We start from the raw sequence: 21,302 nt of genomic DNA, 5'->3' as shown, positions 1-21,302 counted from the left end.
GAACAGTGACCTCCAGCTTGCACTGGGACGGTTTGCAGCTGAGTGTGAAGCAGCAGGGATGGGGATCAGCACCTCCAAGTCTGAGGCCATGGTGCTCAGTCGGAAAAGGGTGGCTTGCCCTCTCCGGGTCGGAGGGGAGTCTTTGCCCCAGGCGGAGAGATTTAAGTATCTTGGGGTCTTGTTCACGAGTGAGGGGAAAAGGGAGCGCAAGATTGACAGACAGATCGGGGCGGAGCCTGCAGTGATGCGGACGCTGTACCGGTCTGTTGTGGTGAAGAGGGAGCTGAGCCAGAAGGCAAAGCTCTCAATTTACCGGTCAATCTACGTTCCAACCCTCACACGAGCTGTGGGTAGTGACTGAAAGAACGAGATCGCGAATACAAGCGGCCGAAATGAGCTTTCTCCGCAGGGTGGCTGGGCTTGGCCTTAGAGATAGGGTTAGGAGCTCAGACCTCCAGGAGAGGCTCAAAGTAGAGCCGCTGCTCCTCTGGATCGAGAGGACTATGTCTCTCAGCTGGCCTGGGAGCGCCTCGGTATCCTCCCAGATGAACTGGTGGAAGTGGCCGGGGAGAGGAGTGCCTGGGCTTCCCTGCTGAGGCTGCTGCCCGCGCGACCCGGACCCGGATAAGCGGAAGAAGATGGATGGATGGATAAAATAAATACAAACCCTTGAATGAAAAGCTGTTTACAAACTTTTGACTGGTAGTGTATGTAATTTCATTTATTTATTTTATTACTTCTTTTCATTTATCTTGTCATTTAAAATTATTTTTCAACTAAAATTTCCTTCACATGTTTTTTTATTAATTCATTTCACTGTTTATTTTATTCATTTTATTTTTAATGTTATCCATTTTATTTAATTTCACATGCCTGAGCCCCTGTTTGATTGTATTTGTTTTGTTTTGTTGATACATTTAAAAAGTTACATTAAAATTAAAATAAATACAAATCTGGCATAGATTTTTTTAAAGCTTTATTTTGAAGTTTCTCACCGGAAGTTCCTCACAGCTGTGCCTCTTGTCAGCTTGTGTCCTCCTCCTCCTCCTCAGGGGGGTTGTGTCTCTCCTACCTCCCGTCCTCTCCTCTCATTCACGCTGCTGCTTAACAAAGGAGACAAAAACAGAGGATGATGGTTCCTCAGACAACAAGCCTGTCAGAGAAACAATAAGAAACTAAATCACTGGCTTGGATTATTGTCGACATTATCTATAAAGTGAACATTTAACGGCGTGTTTTCTGAGTTTAAAGAGCGGAGAGGTAGCTGCACCCTGGAGCGGGTTTAACTCAGAGACCCTTTCCGAGCTCACTATGTTGGACTAGAAGCGAAACACCCAGACATGTCTGAGTAAAATGGTGAGTTTTCTTCTTTAATTTGTCTTTTAAGCGAGTTAATTGCATTATTTGTAGATCAGCAGGTGTGGTTTGGTTTAGTTTCGCCGGTTAGACACCTGTCCATTAAAAGGAAAACTGTCCTAATACCTGAAAATCTGTCTTATACAAAAAATATGTCCATACTTCTAAGGGATTAATTTGACTTCTGGTATAATACTGAATATTTTTGCAGTAATATATATCTTTACATATTTTCCAAAATTGTAAAGCAGGTGTGTAACAACTGGGCTGCAGAACTTGATTTTGAACATTTCATGAATCACTATAATATAGAATTTACTGTAATTTATTATTATTATGTTGGGACATGAGACTGGACCATCATATGTATAGTGATACACACTTAAATCTCATCCTCATAACACCTCACTATATTATTCCTCTTCAATTTTCACGTGTTCCTCATCCCACCAGACCCATTATACGTGCTTATTCCGCTTTCCTGTATTTCCCTTCTAGTAAGTGTGTGTGTGTGTGTGTGTGTGTGTGTGTGTGTGTATTCTCCTTCTCGACACACCTTTTCCGCCCCCTCTTCCTGTCCAACGTGGAGCTTCCATACACATCACATGTATTGTAATGGTTACTCTCTTAAAGCCCCCTCTACCCATTTTATTTACACACACACACACACACTAACCCATTAGTCCCTGGAGCAGATGGCATACTGTACACACACACACACACACACACGCACGGACACAGTACACTCACACAAAGCATTGTGTTAATGGAGACCTCCTTTGAGCACTTACAGATTGTTCTCAAGCTGGTCTGATTTCAGGGATCACACCATTTGTGATATATGTATTGGATTTACCAGAATGAATGAGTGGCCCACTGACCCAGCCGGAGTGTGTGTGTGTGTGTGTGTGTGTGTGTGTGTGTGTGTGTGTGTGTGTGTGTGTGTGTGTGTGTGTGTGTGTAAGGGTCCTCTCGTCTTCGGAGTGTATCTATTGAACTAACCAGGTCAATAGAGCAAAAGGAGACAAAAGATGAATGAAGTCTGGCGGAGGACTGATTGAGTTAAAGTCTGGCCTGGTCAGTCAGTCTATTGGTGCTTTTAGACACTTTCAGAATGTGTAACCCTCATATAGTCTGTATGTGTGTGCTTTGTGAGCGAACACACCCTACTGTTGGAGGTTTTTTATTTCACCCTGTAGACAATAATAACAGCCAGAGGGCCAAAACTGAAACCTGGAGAGACCTACAACCCACCCACACATGTGCACAGCTCTGGGGACGTCACATCTATTGTAATCTGTGACTATAAAACAAATCTGAAATTCTCATTCATTGTAGACTATCTTCCTGTAGTTTTCATGCCATCAGTTCCTCCATCTCTTATTTCATAAACAGCTAAATGTTTGTCTGACTGAAACAGAAACTCTGTCTGTTTCTTTATTACAAGCTGTCTTTCTGCACACCCCTCCAAACTGGTCTGACTAGCTGGTGTGCTTTCTCGGTAACAAACAACCGTCGATGTTGACTCTTATGAGCTTCGTGGAAAAGACAGCTCAAGAGCCCAAAAATAGCACATTGTTGTGTGTGATGCTTTTGTTTACCTGCTGGTGTTGGGCACCATGGTTGATTCATTTCTTTGTAGTGTTGTCTGGAGCGGGCTTGACTTTGGGAATTACCTGAACTTTAAAAGATGGAACTCTAAAAAGAAGAAAGGGGCGTCTCTATAGCTCTTACATAGAGTTTGGGGACTTCAACAAACATGACAGTGAAATCCTTTTCTGCAGATAGCAAGATGAAATGTTGAACAAAACAAGTAAGATATGATTTAAAATGTAACTACTGAACTACTCCACATATTTGAGTGTATAACTTCTTTATTTTCAAAGATATAAAAACATATTTCCAATTTATCAGTTGGCTAATCTTAAAGATGATAATAAGGAAGGATGTTTTTACTTAGTATGCTATTCCATCATTTATTAGAGTAGTGATAAACTCATCTGTTTTCATGTATTCAACACTTCTAATCCTCACACTGTTTGTGTAGTTCAAAAGCAGAAAAACACAAAATCCTACATTACCCGTAAACACCTTATCTGTTTTTCAGAAGCACATAAACCACCAAACCTTTGTCCATGTCAAAGCTGGACAAGGAGGGCTTGCGATGAGTTCACTGACCTTTGAAAAATTCTTTGACTGCACCTTTTAAAATTCTACTGAACCTCTGAAGTCCAGCAAAGCAGAAAATTCTAATCTTTTCCACACAAGTTGATATCTTGTTGGCAAGCTAATTATCTTGTGCGCACAAGATATCATCTAGTTCACACAAGAAAAAGATCATGTGCACACAAGTTGATATCTCATTTGCAGAGGAAACATTTTCTTCTATACTCAAAGGATCTTGTAAGCACAAGATAGTTCTTCTGTGCACACAAGTTAGTAGCTTGTTCGCATAAGAAAGTTAACCTGTGTACACGAAGTGATATCCTGTTCTTGTTGATATCTTGTTAACAAGCAAATCATCTTGTATGCCCAAGATAATATCTAGTTAACACGAGAAAAAGATAATGTGCTCACAAGTTGATATCTCATTTGCAGAGGAAACATTTTCTTGTGCACACAAATGATCTTGTGCACACAAGTTAGTAGCTTGTTCACATAAGAAAATGAACGTGTGTGAACAAGGTGATATCTTGTCCACATAAGAAAATTAACGCGTGTGAACAAGGTGATATCTTGTCCACAAGTAGTTATCTTGATCACACAAGTTGATAACTTGTCCAAAGAAGAAAAGGATCTTGTGCACATTAGTTATTATCTTGTTCATCCCAAAAACTTTTGTTGATCACAGTACATTAAATTATTACAAGTTATTATGATGTTGTCGTCATATTATCGTGATGTCAAGATAAAATTTGTTCAGATGATAACTTATGCATGCAATATAATTACTTGTGGGCACAAGATTATACATGATGCTACAAGATAGTTGTGTTGTTCGCACAAGATAACTTTTGCACGGATGGTGAAAATTGTTACTCAATGAGACTTCAGGGGAAGAACATGTTGTCATTTCAGGCTAACTTTTATAGTTTTTTAATGAACATTAAAGCATTTTATTCATTTTCTTGAATGCTGAATATGACTGAAACCAGCATTTATTTTCATTATTATAATTATTCTTTTGGTTCAAAATTCCCATAACATTTTCACACATCAATGCAAAGATATTCTATTTTTACATCTACTTTTCCTTTACTTTCATAAGGGATTAATTGACTATTTATTCTGCATTAATTTAGATATTTTGTTTTACTCTAGACCATTATCACTAAATTATTGCAGCTGTGGGATAACCTCATAAATCAGAGAGTCCCACTGAGCGGCAAGGTGACATCATCTCCTGCATGACTCAGTCAGAGGATGACCGACCCTGGTTTGCTTTGGTGTGGTGTTGCATCAGCTGTTACACACACATCACAAAAACTCAGCGAGGAGAATCTGCAGCATGAACATTTGGTCGACCAGAATGGAAATTGAATTTCTTATTACGGTCATCATGTTTCTTTTTATAGAGACTGTGAGGGCGGATAGAAGGGACTGCCACGTTTGACTCCTGCATTTGAACGACTGCTGAGCTCAGACCGGTTAGGTTAATAGTGTTCAGGGTGGAGTGATAATGACTGTACATTTGTATTGAAACAGGGGTTAACTATTAATTCATCTACTCTAGTTTCCCATGAATAATATGATGAGTTTGTACACAGGTTTACTCATTGATTAACCATTTACATTTGCTACTTGGTGTGTCCTTGTCAGAGGTTCAAACTTTGATATGTTTATTTTAACAGGCGGTTTTCTGTGGTGGGAATTTGAAAATACATTCAAATTGTAAACAGCCTCCATGTTTTTTTTTGTTTTTTTTTACCATGAAAGCATTTAAAAAAGCTTTCAGCTTTCTTACTCTATAAATGACATTTAAAGAAGTAGTGCATAGATTTTAATGGAACCCTGCTCTAGAATAGTCAATGATCTGGAGCTATAGCCGTAGTCACGGTCTGTGCGTTGTCCTCTAAACACTCTTAGGAATGTGTTTTCACTTGAATGATCGGACTCAAATACAGAACAAAGTTCATTCCCATGATGCCTTGCTTCAATAGGGGTCTGTCGCACAGGACTCAAAGTCTGATTTGAGGATTTTACTGTAATGGAAAAACAGTAGTGTTTACAGCTGAGTGTAAATGTTTATTTCAGCCACAGTCGATCACTGTGATTATACTGAACCATGCCTTCTTTTTAACGGGGTCAGCTAACCCTGCTGAGGAGAGGATGGTTTACTTGTTACACCGCCACCAGTTTAAGACTAACCAGAAACCTTCTCTGCATTCCCCCTGTAGCATCCCACTTTTTGGTGCTGGCATAAAATCCCCTAAAAAGTGGATACAATAAAGCAGTGTCATCTTGTGACTCCTGCTGTCTACGTGGCCGGGGAAGGGGGGAGTAACCTAAACTGCAAAGGTTTTTTTTCTGATCTTGTTGAAATTCTTCAGATAGGGCTGGGCGATAATTCGATAACAATAATTATCGTGATATAATTTTTCTCGATATAAATATATAGAATGTTCGATAAAAATGTGATATATTTAAACCTGTAATTACCCCCCCCCCCTAAAATCTCATTTAACTCAAAAGACCTGCTTCCTATTAGCACTGTCAAAAATTAGGAATTCAAGAAGCTCATCAGAGAACTAAACTCCAGACACAAGCTAACAAACTATTTGCTTTCTTCAACTTTCACTCAGGGGCAAAAATCTGCCTTTACATTTAGATGAAATAATGATTTGATATTTATCATGACAACATCTTTTTCAATATAGCCCAGCTCTACCTTCAGATTCATCTTAGGACCCAATGAGGGGTCCAAGCCCCCAGATTGGAGACCACTGCCCTCCACCCTCCATCTACCTAACATCTACCCAATATTTAAAAAGTGTGAAAGACAAATTAAGTCATTATATTGAAGGTTGTTTAAAGACTATTTGGGCTCCATAGAGAGTTGTGCAAAAGGCTCCAGGTTGCCTCAAGTGATGTCATCTGAGTCGATGTGAGTTGAAGCTGAAAACTGGGAGTAAAAAAGTTGAAATAACCCTTTAAATAGATTAAAAGCGACCTCTGTGGACCACTCCTCGTGTATGCTTAAGAGGCTGTTTAGGTTAATGTTGCATCGTGGGTATTGTAGGCAGAAGGTTTTGGTTTTAATACAAACCATAATATTTCTGGTTCAGCTGCATTGTAACAGTTGTTTCCTTTCTCTTTCTAGGTGTTGATGATATGCTCACACTGACCTTTTCCTGTCCTGACCTCTGATTGGTCAGGGCTGGCAGTGAACGCACCAAAATAAAAGACTCCAGCCAACATGTCTGTTCAGGAAGCACCTCAGCGACCCCTGTCTCCTTTGCCCCTCAAACCTGAGCCCAAACCCAGACCAGAGATCCCCCCAAAACCATCGACTCACCCCGACTCCCCTCCTCAGGGAGACAGGAGCAGCAGTACCAGCCTCTCAGGAGGCAAAGTCAGGAGGATTGTGGACAAGTTTACCAAAAGAGAATCTCTTGAACTGGAGGAAAATCCCACCAATGGTGCGGTGGAAGTTCAGTCATGTCGGCGGTTCAAAAGGCCGCCGACGATAAAGCCCAAACCAAATCGGGCCAGCCTGCAGCTTCAGCTTGGAAGAGAGCAGGCGCCTCCGCTGCCTTTGAAGAGAAGCCGCTTCCCACCTAAGAAGAAAGAGAGCGTGGGAGGAGAAGAGGGGGACAGCATCACCGTGGAAGGAGGAAGATCAGGTACAGCAGCTTTTAAATCAATCTCAAACTTAAGATGTTCAGTTTTTAATTCAACTTTATTGGTCTGTCACTTCTTTCTGACTCCAGATGTTTGTTATCACCTGTACTTTCCTGTGCCACGTGAGCTTAAAGTCACGCTAACGATCATATCTCCTTTGGGATAATAATACAAAAGTTAAAGAGGAATTAAGCCAGGAATTTCCCACACACCTGAAGTATATGGAAATTAAAGCTCCAGTGAGGAACTTTAAGTTTGTATGGCGCCCCATCACTTTGCTGGTCTTGTCCTTTCCATGTAGGAGTAGTGATTTTTGAGATATATACCTCTCATTGAGGATATTTGCTGTGGAAAACGTAAAAAGGCTGTTTCTGTTTTATACTAATAATCACTACATCTGACGCCTACCCCCGCCATCAGTAAAGACATTAAAAATAACAGTATAGAAACAGTCAATCTGAACACTAATGGTCTTCTTTGCTTTTGTAGTTCAGAGAGGTATCAGTATTAATTTCAGTCTATTTCATAACCAAGCGCTGTTTTGAGGCCAGGCAGCGGTTGACCAGAGGTTGATGCTTGTTCATAACCAGGTCAAAAATCTTCACAGGACTTTTAAGGCGTGTTATAGAGGCAAGGCAACTTTATTTGTAAAGCACATTTCATACACAGGGCAACTCAATGTGTTTTACATTAAAACATTAAAAGCATTGGAATCATTCAGACAAGCATAAAAGTGAACAGTTAAAATGTCAAATATAATAAAACAGAAAAGAAAAGGAGAATTAGAAATATATATATATATATTTATATGCATTTTGTTTTTCATGTGGTGTTCATTACTAAGAGACTGTTTCACATTCATGCAGGAAGGCTAATGTTAGAAAGACAATCTCACTCTGGACTGAGAGCAGGTCTCGATCAAAGGTCAACCTTAGTGTTAAAACAGTCAGGAAAAAACTGTGTCTGCATGTACTGACTTTTGTATTAGGGCCTGTGTGTGTGTGTGTGTGTGTGTGTGTGTGTGTGTGTGTGTGTGTGTGTGTGTGTGTGTGTGTGTGTGTGTGTGTGTGTGTGTGTGTGTGTGTGTGTGTGTGTGTGTGTGTGTGTGTGTGTGTGTGCACTGATTTGTATGAAGTGTATCCACAGTTCAGTAGAATTATAAAACACAGGTGTGGTGCCGCTGGCTAATCTGAACCAACAGACATGAACAGGTTTGGTCAGTCAGCTGATCACCCTTCTCTGTGTGAGTGCGTTAAAGAGAAAGTTCGTGTGAGTGTACACTTCTGAGTAATGTGAAATAAGGAAGCGGTGCACACTTATGGCAGTAAAAGACTAACCTTAATATCCACCACTGCTCATCTCTGAGGAGTAGGTGGACATGGAAAGGAGGTTTCTTCTGCTGAGTCATGGCGCTCAGTTTTCTCATGACTCGGCAAAAGAGGAGCCAAAATATTTCACATTTAATTGATCAATACAGGAGTGCGTGTTCCCTCCCAGTTGCACAAACACCCAGAGTGCTCTTACTTCTGTGTTTTGGTTCCTTGTCAGAAACAGGAACGGTTTAATGAGGACATCACGATTCTGTGACATTATATCAGCATGTTCACCATCAATATTACCGATCCCCACTTAAAAATCGAATACTCTTTGCACTGGTTAATAGGCCTGCTGCTAACCTTTGTTTTCAATATTGATCAATCTGTTGCTCATACTCTGATCAATCAATACAACAGTGGTGAAACATTTGCATTAAAATCTACCACAGTTTAATCCTCTTTACATTTTTGTTTGACTTTTTGAAAGTAGCCTGTTCTGATTGATGTGGAAATGTTTTGTGGTTTCATGTTTCTCAGTATTCACTGTCCCACCTCACCTCCATCCTGATCGGTCCTCCCTCTGTCCTCCACCTCTTCCATTTCCTTTTGTCAATATTAGATTTTATTTTCCCATTCAGCGTACAGAATTGTCCATGAATATCTGAACTCAAACATCACTGTATCTTGAATAGGGATGAACCGCTGACTCTGTCCGTGTGTGGCATGGGGATCTGTTATAGTCGGGAGAGGGTTAGGGCAAATGTAATCGTTATTTTAAGGTCTGACCATTTTCTTTTTTAATTCTGACTTTTCTAATAAAAAGTCAGAATTCAGACATTAATCTAAGAATTATGAAAAAGATCAGACTTTAATCTAAGATATCTGGGGGGAACAGTCAGACTTTAATCTAAGATATCTGGGGGGAAAAGTCAGACTTTAATCTAAGATATCTGGGGGGAAAAGTCAAACTTTAATCTAAGATATCTGGGGGGAAATAGTCAGACTTTAATCTAAGATATCTGGGGGGAACAGTCAGACTTTAATCTAAGATATCTGGGGGGAAAAATTCAGACTTTAATCTAAGATATCTGGGGGGAAAAGTCAGACTTTAATCTAAGATATCTGGGGGGAACAGTCAGACTTTAATCTAAGATATCTGGGGGGTAAAGTCAGACTTTAATCTAAGATATCTGGGGGAACAGTCAGACTTTAATCTAAGATATCTGGGGGGAACAGTCAGACTTTAATCTAAGATATCTGGGGGGAAAAGGATCAGACTTTAATCTAAGATATCTGGGGGGAAAAAGATCAGACTTTAATCTAAGATAGTTAGGGGGAAAAGTCAAACTTTAATCTAAGATATCTGGGGGGAAAAGTCAGACTTTAATCTAAGATATCTGGGGGGAACAGTCAGACTTTAATCTAAGATATCTGGGGGGTAAAGTCAGACTTTAATCTAAGATATCTGGGGGGTAAAGTCAAACTTTAATCTAAGATATCTTGGGGGAACAGTCAGACTTTAATCTAAGATATCTGGGGGGAACAGTCAGACTTTAATCTAAGATATCTGGGGGGTAAAGTCAAACTTTAATCTAAGATATCTGGGGGGAACAGTCAGACTTGAATCTAAGATATCTGGGGGGAAATAGTCAGACTTTAATCTAAGATATCTGGGGGGAAAAGTCAGACTTTAATCTAAGATATCTGGGGGGAAAAGTCAGACTTTAATCTAAGATATCTAGGGGGGAAAAGTCAGACTTTAATCTAAGATATCTGGGGGGAAAAAGTCAGACTTTAATCTCAGAAATCTGGAAAAAGAAGTAAGAATTTAATCTCAGAAACCAGGGGGAAAAAACATTTGACTTTTATCCCAGAAATCTGGAAAATAATTAGTTCAGAATGAAAAATAAAACAGGCCATACTTTAAAAGAATTCAGTGGCACTCATCTTAGATTATACTATTTTTTAGAGCAACTCATTTTCTGGTGGCATAAAAGAATATTTCAACCCAGACTCAAAAAGTTGTCCAAAGGTGAGCAAACATTCAGAAAAAACTGTCAAAATAGAGCAATATTTATTTTAAACACAGGATCAGAGTCTGTGGGTAAATTATGTCAAATTGGTTAGCTGAGTGTGGCTACAGTTAGTAGAGCTAGCACCACCAGTCTTCGGTCCTCCTTGCAGGTTAACGTCCACACACCTGTACAGGTAACATTGCTCCAGTCCAGTGGTTGTATGCCAGTCTAACCAGCCTACATTCAGATTTTGAATGAACTCTTGAATGTGTTGTGGATTTTATTAACTTAATTTTATTGTGATTTTATCGTCCTCTATTTTTCATAAATATTTCTTATAACTGTGGCCTATTTTCTGTGCAGATCCTGATGGAAGAGAAGTGGAGGTTCAGACAATAGCAGGAGGTGAAGCAGAGGTGGAGCTCAGTCCAAGCACGCCTCTCAGCCCCTCCTGTGACCCGGGCTGCACCTGCGTGTGTCACCTCCAGTGGCCAGGCATGAAACTAGTATGGGTGCCTGTGGACGCTGTGGAGGGTGAAGAAGTTGGAGATGAGGAGGAGATAGATGAGGAGGAACTCAGGGACGAGGAGTGGGTGGAGGAGGTAGAAGAGGAGGTAGAGGAGGAGGAGGAGGAGGGGGAAGAGAGGGGAGGGGAAGGGGATGAGGTGGACAGGACTTCTGTGGTTGAAGAGAGCGAACTTTTGAAACAGGACAAAGTAAAATTTCATCATTCTTTGGGGGTTTTGTTGGCGGATGGTCACAGGAGGCGATCAGACCCGGGCCCTCACTCTGTTCTGGCCTCACTTTCTGTCACTCGCTCTCAGTCTCCTCCTGTACCTCCAAAACAGACACAGTCCACCCACCATAGACCCCTACTTGAAGAAGAAGAGAGTATTTACGAGGCCACTCTGCCTGTGGTCGAACCCCCTCCAAGAAAGACTCCTCCTGCGTGCAAAGAGCTGGACATCCCGCTCATTACAGTAAGAAAACCAGCCCGTCGCTCCAAGCTGTCCTACAGCACCTCAGACCCCACGTCAGAGTTTCAGAACGACATGGAACCTGCCTTGAGCCCGGACGACCTGCCGCCTGCCATCCCGCCCAGGATGCCTCTGAATCAGGACAGCCGCAGCCTCACGCCTGTTCATCGTGCAGGCATCCCTCTCCCCCAGCCCACAGTGGAGGAATGGCGCAACCTGCGGCCGTCATCCCCCAGCAGCTCCACCGGCAGCGGCCTGAGCCCCCATCGAGCCATCACTCCACCTCCAGCCAGCCCTCACAGAGCACCGCCTCCCCCGCCTAAGACAGACCCGAGGAGGCTGAGCAGCGCCTCGCTGCAGTCGCTCACACAGAAGAAAGGTTCGCACTAACAAACTATCTTTGTGTGAGAAATGATGAACAGATTGTTGATTTTAAGTTTGATGAAAAGAGATGACTGAATTTCCTCTTATTTCTAGAAGGAGGAGAGAACGGAGATAATGAGGACACAGCCGAAGAAATGTAAGTCATCACTCAAACACTCATTTTAAATCTAATTTTAAAGGTTGAAGACACTTTTTTTGTCAGTAAATCCCATCAATCAACTCATCCTATTTAAAGTGTTGTCTGATTGACTTCTCTTTCAAATAAACCACCTGTACTCTTTTCATCCTTAAATCCAGCATATATGTGAGGAGGAATCTTAACTGTGTCATTTCATTCTTAGAATGTTGGACATTTTACTTTCACCTTTGTTAATTGCTTTCTCCTCTCTCTGTGTTTCATGTTTCAGACCCCTCGGCAGAAGAGGGTCTTTCAGCTGGGAGTCTCGGCTGCAGGATGGTGAGGATGTTTATGCTTTAACCCTCCTGTTATGTTATCTTTTTTTTAAGTTATATTATTGGGGCTTTTACACCTTTATTGATAGAGATAGGACAGAGGATAGTGTAGGAAACTGGGAGAGAGTGGGGGAATGACATGCGGGAAAAGAAGCCATAGGCTGGATTTCAACCCGTGCCGCCCGCTACATGGCGCGCAACTTAACCATAAGGCTAAGTCTGCACCCGACTCTTTTTAAAGTCCATTTTAGGCAATATATGCCTTCCAAAGTAGCTAAATACAGCATAAATATCTGGGCAGCATGTGACAGAAGAGGTGCCCTGTTAATTTATCAACATCACTTCATAAAAAGAAAAATATTCAAAATGTAAAATAAAAAATAAAAAATCTATGTCATGTAAAACTATTGTATTTATATTTAGGCCTTTCCAATATACATTTTAAAAAGTTTTAACATGAATTTTCATGAAAAACAAGTGAGTTATCCTCATCGAACCATGATCTGTGAGAATTAAAGAACACCATTGCACTAAATATTGATTTAAATGATTAGTAATAGAGTTAAAAATGAGATTAAAAACATGTTTATTGGAATTTTTTGGGTTCTGACACTTTTGGATAATTGAATATGCTTCGGGTGAAATTGACTCAAGAACATTATTGCTATTACTGAGAAACAAACATGACAGGAGGGTTAATGAGACAAGAGGATAATTTGGTAATAAAGATGAAGATCAAACTCACTGAGGCTCTGTGTGGTTTCAAGAAGACTGTTTTAACATTAGACGACAGAGCGCTCATTATCAACTCATCACCAGGTGAAGTAATCAAGCATGGGTACATCAAATGTGTTCAGAGTGAGGGCATGCCAGTTTAAAAGGAGCCTTATGAAAAGGGGCAGCAGATCATCAAGTTCCAGGTGGATTTCCCAGAGAAACATTGGCTCCCAAAACATCTCATGTACCAGCTGGAAAGACTGCTCCCTCCCAGGGACGATGTGATGATCACTGATGACATGGAGGAGGTAGAACTCATTGAGGTGGATGAGCAGTCACAACAGAAAAGCTACAGCAGGGAAGCTTATGAAGAGGATAAATAAAGTCCTTGAGGCGGAGTACAATATCAAACACAGTCATTTTGTAGAGCATTAAGAGCAGATATTCACACTTTTCAATCTGTCCTTCACAGTTAATACAGCTCATGTTAGGTTCAAAGACTGTTCTGATGGAATCTACCTCATACCTTCCTGAGAGTATTTTCCACTTAGCCTCTGTGTGGGGTGCACAACCTTACCACCAGGCCAAACTGCCCCCCCCAAAAAAAGTTGTATAATGTCTTTAATCTTTGTGCCTCATGTCCCCTCAGAGCCTCTGTACCAGACGTACCGCGCCACCGTCATCACCAAGGAGATCCGACGCCAGACGGTTTGCCGTAACATCAGTAAAACCAGCGCGGACTATGCTATGGACTGGACAGCCCGTCGCTCCGGGGCTAGCACTGGTCCTGGCACTGGTACAGGGACTGGAACTGGAACTGGAAACGGAACACTCAGGAGCAGCCCTGTGCCCACACCGTGTCAGAGCACCCTATGGCAAGACCTCCAGAATATCCGGGACAGCGGAGTGCTGGAGCAGCTCACCCCTGAGCAGTGCAAGTACCAGGAGGTGAGAGGCTGATGGGAGGAGGGGAGGCTAATGCACTGAAGAGAGATTACATAAAGAAAATCAATGAGGAGAGGAGAGGAGAAAGGAGAGATGCTGTATCAAGTATTTTAAATTATATCTGAAGTCATAATGTGATGGTTTTATATAAATCAAGATCCACTCTGCATCACTGCACCACACACTGATGTTGTATAATATTGATTCAAAGCTTTTACAGTCACCGCTCAAACTTTCCAACATCAAGCAGGACAAGAAAGTGATGATGTTTGATCTAAGGACAAATGGTTTTTTTATTCATAGGCTTAAGTTAAAGTTTGTCTTTTTTTTCCCATGACAGAGTATGTTTGAGGTTTTGACATCAGAGACCTCTTACCTCCGATCCCTGCGAGTTCTGACCGAACACTTCCTGGACAGCCGAGACCTGGAAGACACGATGATCATCAGAGAGAAGAAAACCCTCTTCTCTAACATCCTGCGGGTCAGGGAGGTCAGCGAGAGGTGAGAAGTGGCAGCAGAGAGGGTGGAGGGAGATGAAAGGAAAGGGAAATAGGACTGTGATTTATGAGTGGAGCTACAACAACATGAGGTCACTCAGTGAGAGATACCGAGTGAGAGGAAGGAAGTTATGAGTCATCTTCAGGCCTAGATCCCCTCTTTATGAGTCAAAAAGCTTGGGTGTTTTTAAATGAAATCTTTGCTTGTCTGAATTCATAGGTTCTTGATAGACCTGGAGGAACGCATTTTCAAGGAGCTGGTCTTCGCTGATATCTGTGACATTATCCACTATCACGCCCAGCACAACTTCCCTGCCTACATCGACTACGTCCGCAACCAGATCTACCAGGAGAAGACCTACACATTGCTAATGTATGGAGCATCCGTCCTACTTTCCTATCTTTAGGAGTTCCTAATTTTTTAGAATGTTGTAGAAATGTGAAGCAAAGCTGTGACAAGACAACCTGAAACCATCTTCCTTATTTTGTACATTTCAGTTTATGTAAACTTTTGCCCTCCAGTTTCATTATAATGCATTTATTTTGGTTGTTATAAATATTCTAGCATTAAAGTTTCTGTATGTCTGCAGGAAAAACAACGTGCAGTTTGCTTCGGTCATCACTCGTCTCCAGGAGTCGCCTCAGTGCCAGCGGCTTCCCTTCATGTCCTTTTTGCTGCTGCCTTTCCAGCGAATAACTCGCATCAAGATGCTCATTGAGGTAAGAAATGTTTCCTGGACAATAGTTAAATCTATAAGAGGGTACAGTACCGTGCAACACGATACTTCCCTGTCACAAAATCTTAAGCTAAACTAATCGTATCACTTCCTGCCCTTACTATTTAGGGGCAGGCATAAATATGGCTACAGCCTAATCTAAGTGATCAAAAAACTTGCTTTCCATAATTAGCTAATTTGATCTTTGTCATGCAAAAATGATGAGAAGCCTAGACCAGGTCTGCAGGTGTCACGGGGAATTAGAAATATTTGTTGTGTTTTTTTTATCCCCCACAAATAAAACCCAGGAGGTCAGTGTCAAAGCTTTGTAACTGGTGCGTGACTACATCACAGTTAACCTTAAGTCAAGTGTTTTAACTGACCGCTGCTCTAGGTTTACTCTATTTGACCCTTCTCCTCTCCTGCTACAAGCCATTGACAGCTTGAAAGCCGATAGCTTGAGTTCATCACGCTGTGTTGCTCTGTGGAACGTCCTCATTCCTGCGTAATCTCCTCTCCTCATTGTGTCTTGACCAATCAGCAAATACGCAGGCACACCTCGAACTTGTGACCCTGATTGCATTTGGATGGAAAAAAATGTATCCTACCGATGCTGCTGCAGAAATAGAAAGTTGTTGTTTGTCCGTTTCAGAACATCCTGAAGAGAACAAAGGAGAGGACCAACGAGGAGCAGACGGCTTCCAAGGCTTTGGCCTCAGTGTCGAAGGTAAACCGGCCTCACTCCTCACCCTCCCCTATGCTAACAAATCCAGATCATTTGAGTCTTGAGTGCCTCGCATGCCTCTGGAAATTTGACGTCAGCCTTTGTTTGGGTGAAGGCTTTTCTATTGATTGAGCTCCTCAGTGACAGTGAGTCATTCGTGTCACTGAGGACAAAGGCAGAGTGAGGCAGAGATTGCACAAAAAGTGAGACAGCTGAAGGTTTTTGTTGAAGGAATGAACTCAATACTCTGAGTGAGACAGTTTTATAACCACTGCTGGAGGGAACATAAGGTTTTACTCTTAACTGACGTACAGTTTTATAATAATGTTTCTTTTTATCTCTTATAATCCTGCACAGATCATCGATGAGTGTAACACACAGGTTGGAAAGATGAGGCAGATGGAGGAGCTGATCCACGTCTCTCAAACACTGGAGTTTGACAAGCTCAAGGTAGATTTAAAACCACGAAGACTGTCTGCAGTGTTAACTTATTTAAAACAATAAGCTGTAAAGGTGCCTGTGTGTTTGTTTCTGTCTCGTCCAGAAAGTCCCGCTCATCTCCCAGACTCGATATCTGGAGAAAAAAGGAGAGCTGCAGGAAATGTCTAAAGGAGCGACTCTCTTCAACATGAGAGGAAAGTTCACACCCATCTACCTCTTCCTCTTCAACGATCTGCTCATGATCACCGCCAAGAAAGGGTGAGGCGAAATAATTGATTTTCAACGCCTTACAAAAAAAAAGTGGTATTTGATACCCTGTCATCTGGATGTTTTTCGGTCTTATTCATAGTCAAAATATCTCATTAAATGTAGGCTGTAAAAGTAAGATAGCTGGAAGTTGCGTGCCTTTCCAGAATTGTCATGGATTTTTTAAAAAGCGGTGAATGTGACCCTGACGACAAACAACTCTTATAATTTTGCGATTACTGCCACAAAGACAGTGGGAAACAAACATTCACAATAAGTAGATCATTTTTCAGTACTTTTTATTGTTAAGATAAGTAGATAATCCAGTAGCTCCTACAGTAACGTAGAAACCAAGCGTCAACTTCTGGCCGCAAGAATTTAAACTAATGTGAAAGTGTTAAAAACTGCAGTTCATCGAGGATCTGCTTGAGGCTGGCTCTGGAAGTACCGTAAACCACATACACACAAATTCAAAAAAGCTGATCTTTACAGCAGAAATAAACATATTTACAGCCTGGTAGAAAAGACGAGTGTAGTCTGGATAGCTCATTTCTGAATCGGCACACACTGTACAGGGGGTGAATTTTTCCATAACGCAGCATTTTCAAAGGTATTAAGATTCCGAGTTTTTCATTATTAGAGGCACAGCTGACTTGATTGACAGGCGGGAATCATAGACTGTATAAAATATGGACGTAGTATCAGTGACGTCACCCATCTGTTTCTGAAGCGCTGTTTAGAGGCCAATCGAGGTCGGCAGCCATATTGCTGCTGTCGAGTGATTGTGATGTAAAGAGGCGGGCTTTGAGCCTTCTAGCCAACAGCTACGGTGTTCCCTCCTGTCAATCAAGTCAGCTGTGCCTCTCATTGGAGAGATCACAGTGTGTGGTGATCGAGAAATGAGCTATCCAGACTACACTTGTCTTTTGTACCAGGCTGTAAACATGTTTATTTCTGCTGTAAAGATCAGCTTTTTTGAATTGGTGTGTATGTGGTTTCTGGTACTTCCGGATCCTCGATGAACTACAGTTTTTAGCACTTCCGCATTGGACTCATATTTTCAGACCGGAGGTTTCAGCTTGGTGGGAACACTGTAGCTGTTGGCTTTGAGGCTCAAAGCCCGCCTCTTTACCTCACACTAGCTCGACAGAAGTTAGGTTGAGTTCAACATTTCCAATATGGCTCCCGCCGCCAATTGTCTTCAAAACAGCACTTCAGAAACATATGGGTGGCATCACGGATACTACGTCCATTATTTATACAGTCTATGGTAGAAACCAGATGTTGATTGATGCTTCAGATGAATATGCATGTGAAATATATTTTTTATGTTGAACAGAGCGGAGCGTTTCGTGGTAGTCGACCACGCCCACCGCTCTCTGGTGCAGGTGCAGCCAGTAGAAGAAAGTGGGAGCTGCGGCCCCCTGGAGCACTGCTTCAACCTCACACTGCTGGAAAACCACCAGGGACGCATGATGGAGAGGCTGATCAAAGCTCCATCTCAGTGAGTAACTCTGCAGCGCTGTGTGAAATGCTAACTCCTCAAAGATGTATCTGTTTTCGCTGTCAATATAATCCTGAATATGCACCATCGTAACATCGGGCATTTGAATGTCGACAGGTCAGACATGCACAGGTGGATGGCAGCTTTCCCAAACCCCACCAACCCCGACAGAGACGACGATGAAGTGATTTACGAGGACTGGGGTGAGGAACATCACACACAGAGCGATAGCACTGCATGTGTTTCATAACAGAGCGTTTCTCACAGTGATATCTGTCTGTGTGTGTCAGATTGTCCTCAGGTGCAGTGTGTGGAGCCGTATGTTGCCCAGCAGGCAGACGAGCTCACCCTGGAGCCCACTGAGATCATCAACGTCATCCGTAAAACCAACGAGGGTAAGAATGAGGAGGGAATCCTAGACCACGATGTTGTTTATTTATCCTGCTTTAAAGCTCCTGTGAGGAGTTTTTAGCTGGTTTTGCAAGAGAATGAAATTGACACTGTCGCCTTTTTTTTGATGAACCAAAAAAGTAAATGAGAACTTCTACGAGAAGATTTTTTAGTATAATTATATTTAATGCCACTGCCGCAGGGTAGGTGTCATTCAAGAGATAAATAAATAAACAGCCTTTTTTTTAAATCTTCAACAGCAAACATTTTTTGTTGGGTGATATGTTTGACTGTGAAAAGAGAGCAAGAAGAATCTTCCATTAGAAAACACCACCTAAACAGACACAGGACAGGACCAGCAATGACATAAGAACTACAGTTTTGTCCACAGGGGGCGCCAAAATCAACACAGACCCAAAGTTACACACTGGCTACGTTTACTTGAGACTTTTAATTCCTCTATGATTCAGAATAAAAATTAAATCCTCTTTAAAAAGATTAAAAATGACCTTGTAAACACCTAATTCCGAATGAAAATGACCATTCCGAATTTAACTTAAATCCGAAGTGAGTGGCTGGTTTATTCTGATTTTAAATCCGAATCGAATAATTCCTCGATCATGTATACGTTCATTCCGCTTTAAATGTATTCCGGTCGTTTTGCGCATGCTGATTCCCTTGTCCTGTCGCGATGACGCACATATTCTGCGCCGGCGGGCACATATTTCAAGATGGGCGCCCGAAGCAAGCGTTGGACTCAAGCCGAGACTATTTATTTAATAGAAGCCTTAGAAGATGTGTTAGGATGTGGCAGTGGGCTGAGGTAGAGCAGCAGTTGCACTATCCGTTGGCTTTGATTCTCCAAAGTCCGGTCTTCCGCCTCCCTTCTCCGGCCCTCTATCTCTCTTCTCCTCCTCAGCTGATGAAAGATAAGCAGTATGTTTGTGTCGAGCTGCTTATTCAAAACCATAATCAAAACCAAAGCGAAAATTTTACTTATTGTGTGATCTTACATGTTGTAACCGAAAATAAAAGAAGCAGGAACTGGAGTCTGTTTTCTTCCGGTAGACGTAATACGTCATTCCTGCCCCTGTCCAATCAGAACCCTTCCCAACCCCCAGACCTTAAGCGGAACTGAATAAAGATGATTAAAAGTGTTTTCCATGTAAACCTCAATTCAGAATTACTATTTCCATGTAAACATGAAGGAGAATACTTTAATTCTGAATTATTTAATTCTGAATAATTCATTCCAAATTAAAAAACATCATGTAACCGTGGCCACTGAAGCTTTAAACTGGAATTAAAAAGTAAATTTGATGAAGAAAAGATGATCCCATAAAGCTTGTAAACGCTCCATATCTGAGACTGGTGTCTTGATATGAGTTTACACCTGCATCACATTATCATTGTTATTATTTTGAACTTTCTAGTCTGACTTAAAAAGATTTCAGACTGGTTTCCTATCAGAAAGTCTAATTTCCTGACTTCCCTCTGTATAATTAACATCCCCCCTCTTGACTCTGCCTGTTTATACACCCTGATCCTCATAACTGCCTCCATCCTCCACCCTCCACCTTAGCAGTTTATTAATTTCTTATGACTTGTCTTGCATGAACGAAACAGAAACCTCCAATCTCCCCTTGTTTGTTCTCCTCCTGTCCCCATCCCTGTCCTCTCCTCCTTTCTCTACCTCTTTCTCCCAGGCTGTTACGAAGGAATCCGTCTGTCAGACGGTCAGAAGGGTTGGTTCCCCGTCAACAATGTCATAGAGATCACCAACGAGCATGTGAGGCGGAGGAACCTGCGAGAGCGCTACAGAGTCATGCAGGCGGCAAGCATTGTTGCAAAGGCCAACACCAACCACTAGGATCGACGAATCCAGGATGTTTACACCTTTGTTTACAAGTGGACCATGTACAAAGTTTAGTCAAGGATGTAGGCCACTATCAGACAAGGTACAAAACAGAAGATTTACGATCAGAAGACTAAAGATCTGCTAACACCACCTTATCTTTACTACAGGAGTGCCTAATTGTGCACTTACTGTAAGCAGCTGGGAGTGTGAGGTAGATCATTAACTGACACTTATAACCAACTTGTGCATGTGTGTGTTAGATAACAGTGTCTTGCAGCATCACACCTTCAGAGATGACCTCCTCTTTAGAGCATGTAGCCGTATGTTAACATATGAAAGGCTCAGCATTCTACGCATTACTTTGAGACTGCAGAACTGTCAGATCTGCTGCCAAGAAAAGATGGAGGCGGGTCCTGCAAACACCTCTTATGTAATAACTGTCACAGGTGCACACAAGGGAAATCCTATCATTCCTGCCGCAATCAGTTGCAAAGGAGCCAAGAATACAGGAAGTGACACGTTGAATTGTAGAATTACCTTGTAAGATAAAAAAAAAACACCAACTGAAATTCAAGTGTTCACATTTTCTCATGAATTTATCTCACAACAAGACAAATCTAATCAGGAAGTGCCTTTTAAATAAAGTCAAAACACAATGAATATTTAAGACTTCCATTAAGATCACAGAGACTTTGAAAGTGCATGGAAATCTAAGCTAACCTGTATTGCCGTTACAGTTTTGTGCTGTCCACTAGCTTGTGCCATTTTGGAATAAATCTGTAGTGCCCCCTGCTGCTGCTTGTTGTCATGGAAGATGGGGTATTTGTGGATCATGCTGAAAATGTATATTACAATGTAAATACTGAGTCCCCACTCCCTCCAAACAGTGATGGTGCTTTTAATAAAAAATGACTCTTTTTAG

The 21,302-nt window shown here is 41.7% G+C and overlaps 1 protein-coding gene across 1 annotated transcript; it reads left to right on the top strand.

The window, feature by feature from the left end:
• The first annotated feature begins 1,042 nt into the window (after window positions 1-1,042).
• On the top strand, window positions 1,043-21,302 carry si:dkey-38p12.3 (ephexin-1). The gene is made up of 16 exons (XM_034676582.1): window positions 1,043-1,356; window positions 6,677-7,199; window positions 10,892-11,884; window positions 11,983-12,025; window positions 12,297-12,346; window positions 13,709-14,007; window positions 14,345-14,505; window positions 14,722-14,874; window positions 15,092-15,221; window positions 15,870-15,944; window positions 16,299-16,391; window positions 16,486-16,640; window positions 17,968-18,132; window positions 18,250-18,335; window positions 18,423-18,527; window positions 20,229-21,302. The coding sequence occupies exons 2-16, from the start codon at window positions 6,773-6,775 to the stop codon at window positions 20,390-20,392; spliced, it is 3,099 nt and encodes a 1,032-aa protein (XP_034532473.1). The 5' UTR covers window positions 1,043-1,356; window positions 6,677-6,772; the 3' UTR covers window positions 20,393-21,302.

This window comes from Notolabrus celidotus, chromosome 23 (genome assembly GCF_009762535.1).
Source record: "Notolabrus celidotus isolate fNotCel1 chromosome 23, fNotCel1.pri, whole genome shotgun sequence".
Taxonomy (NCBI): Eukaryota; Metazoa; Chordata; class Actinopteri; order Labriformes; family Labridae; genus Notolabrus; species Notolabrus celidotus.
Note: the sequence above shows the minus strand (reverse complement) of the source record. Positions and strands in the feature narration are given on the sequence as shown.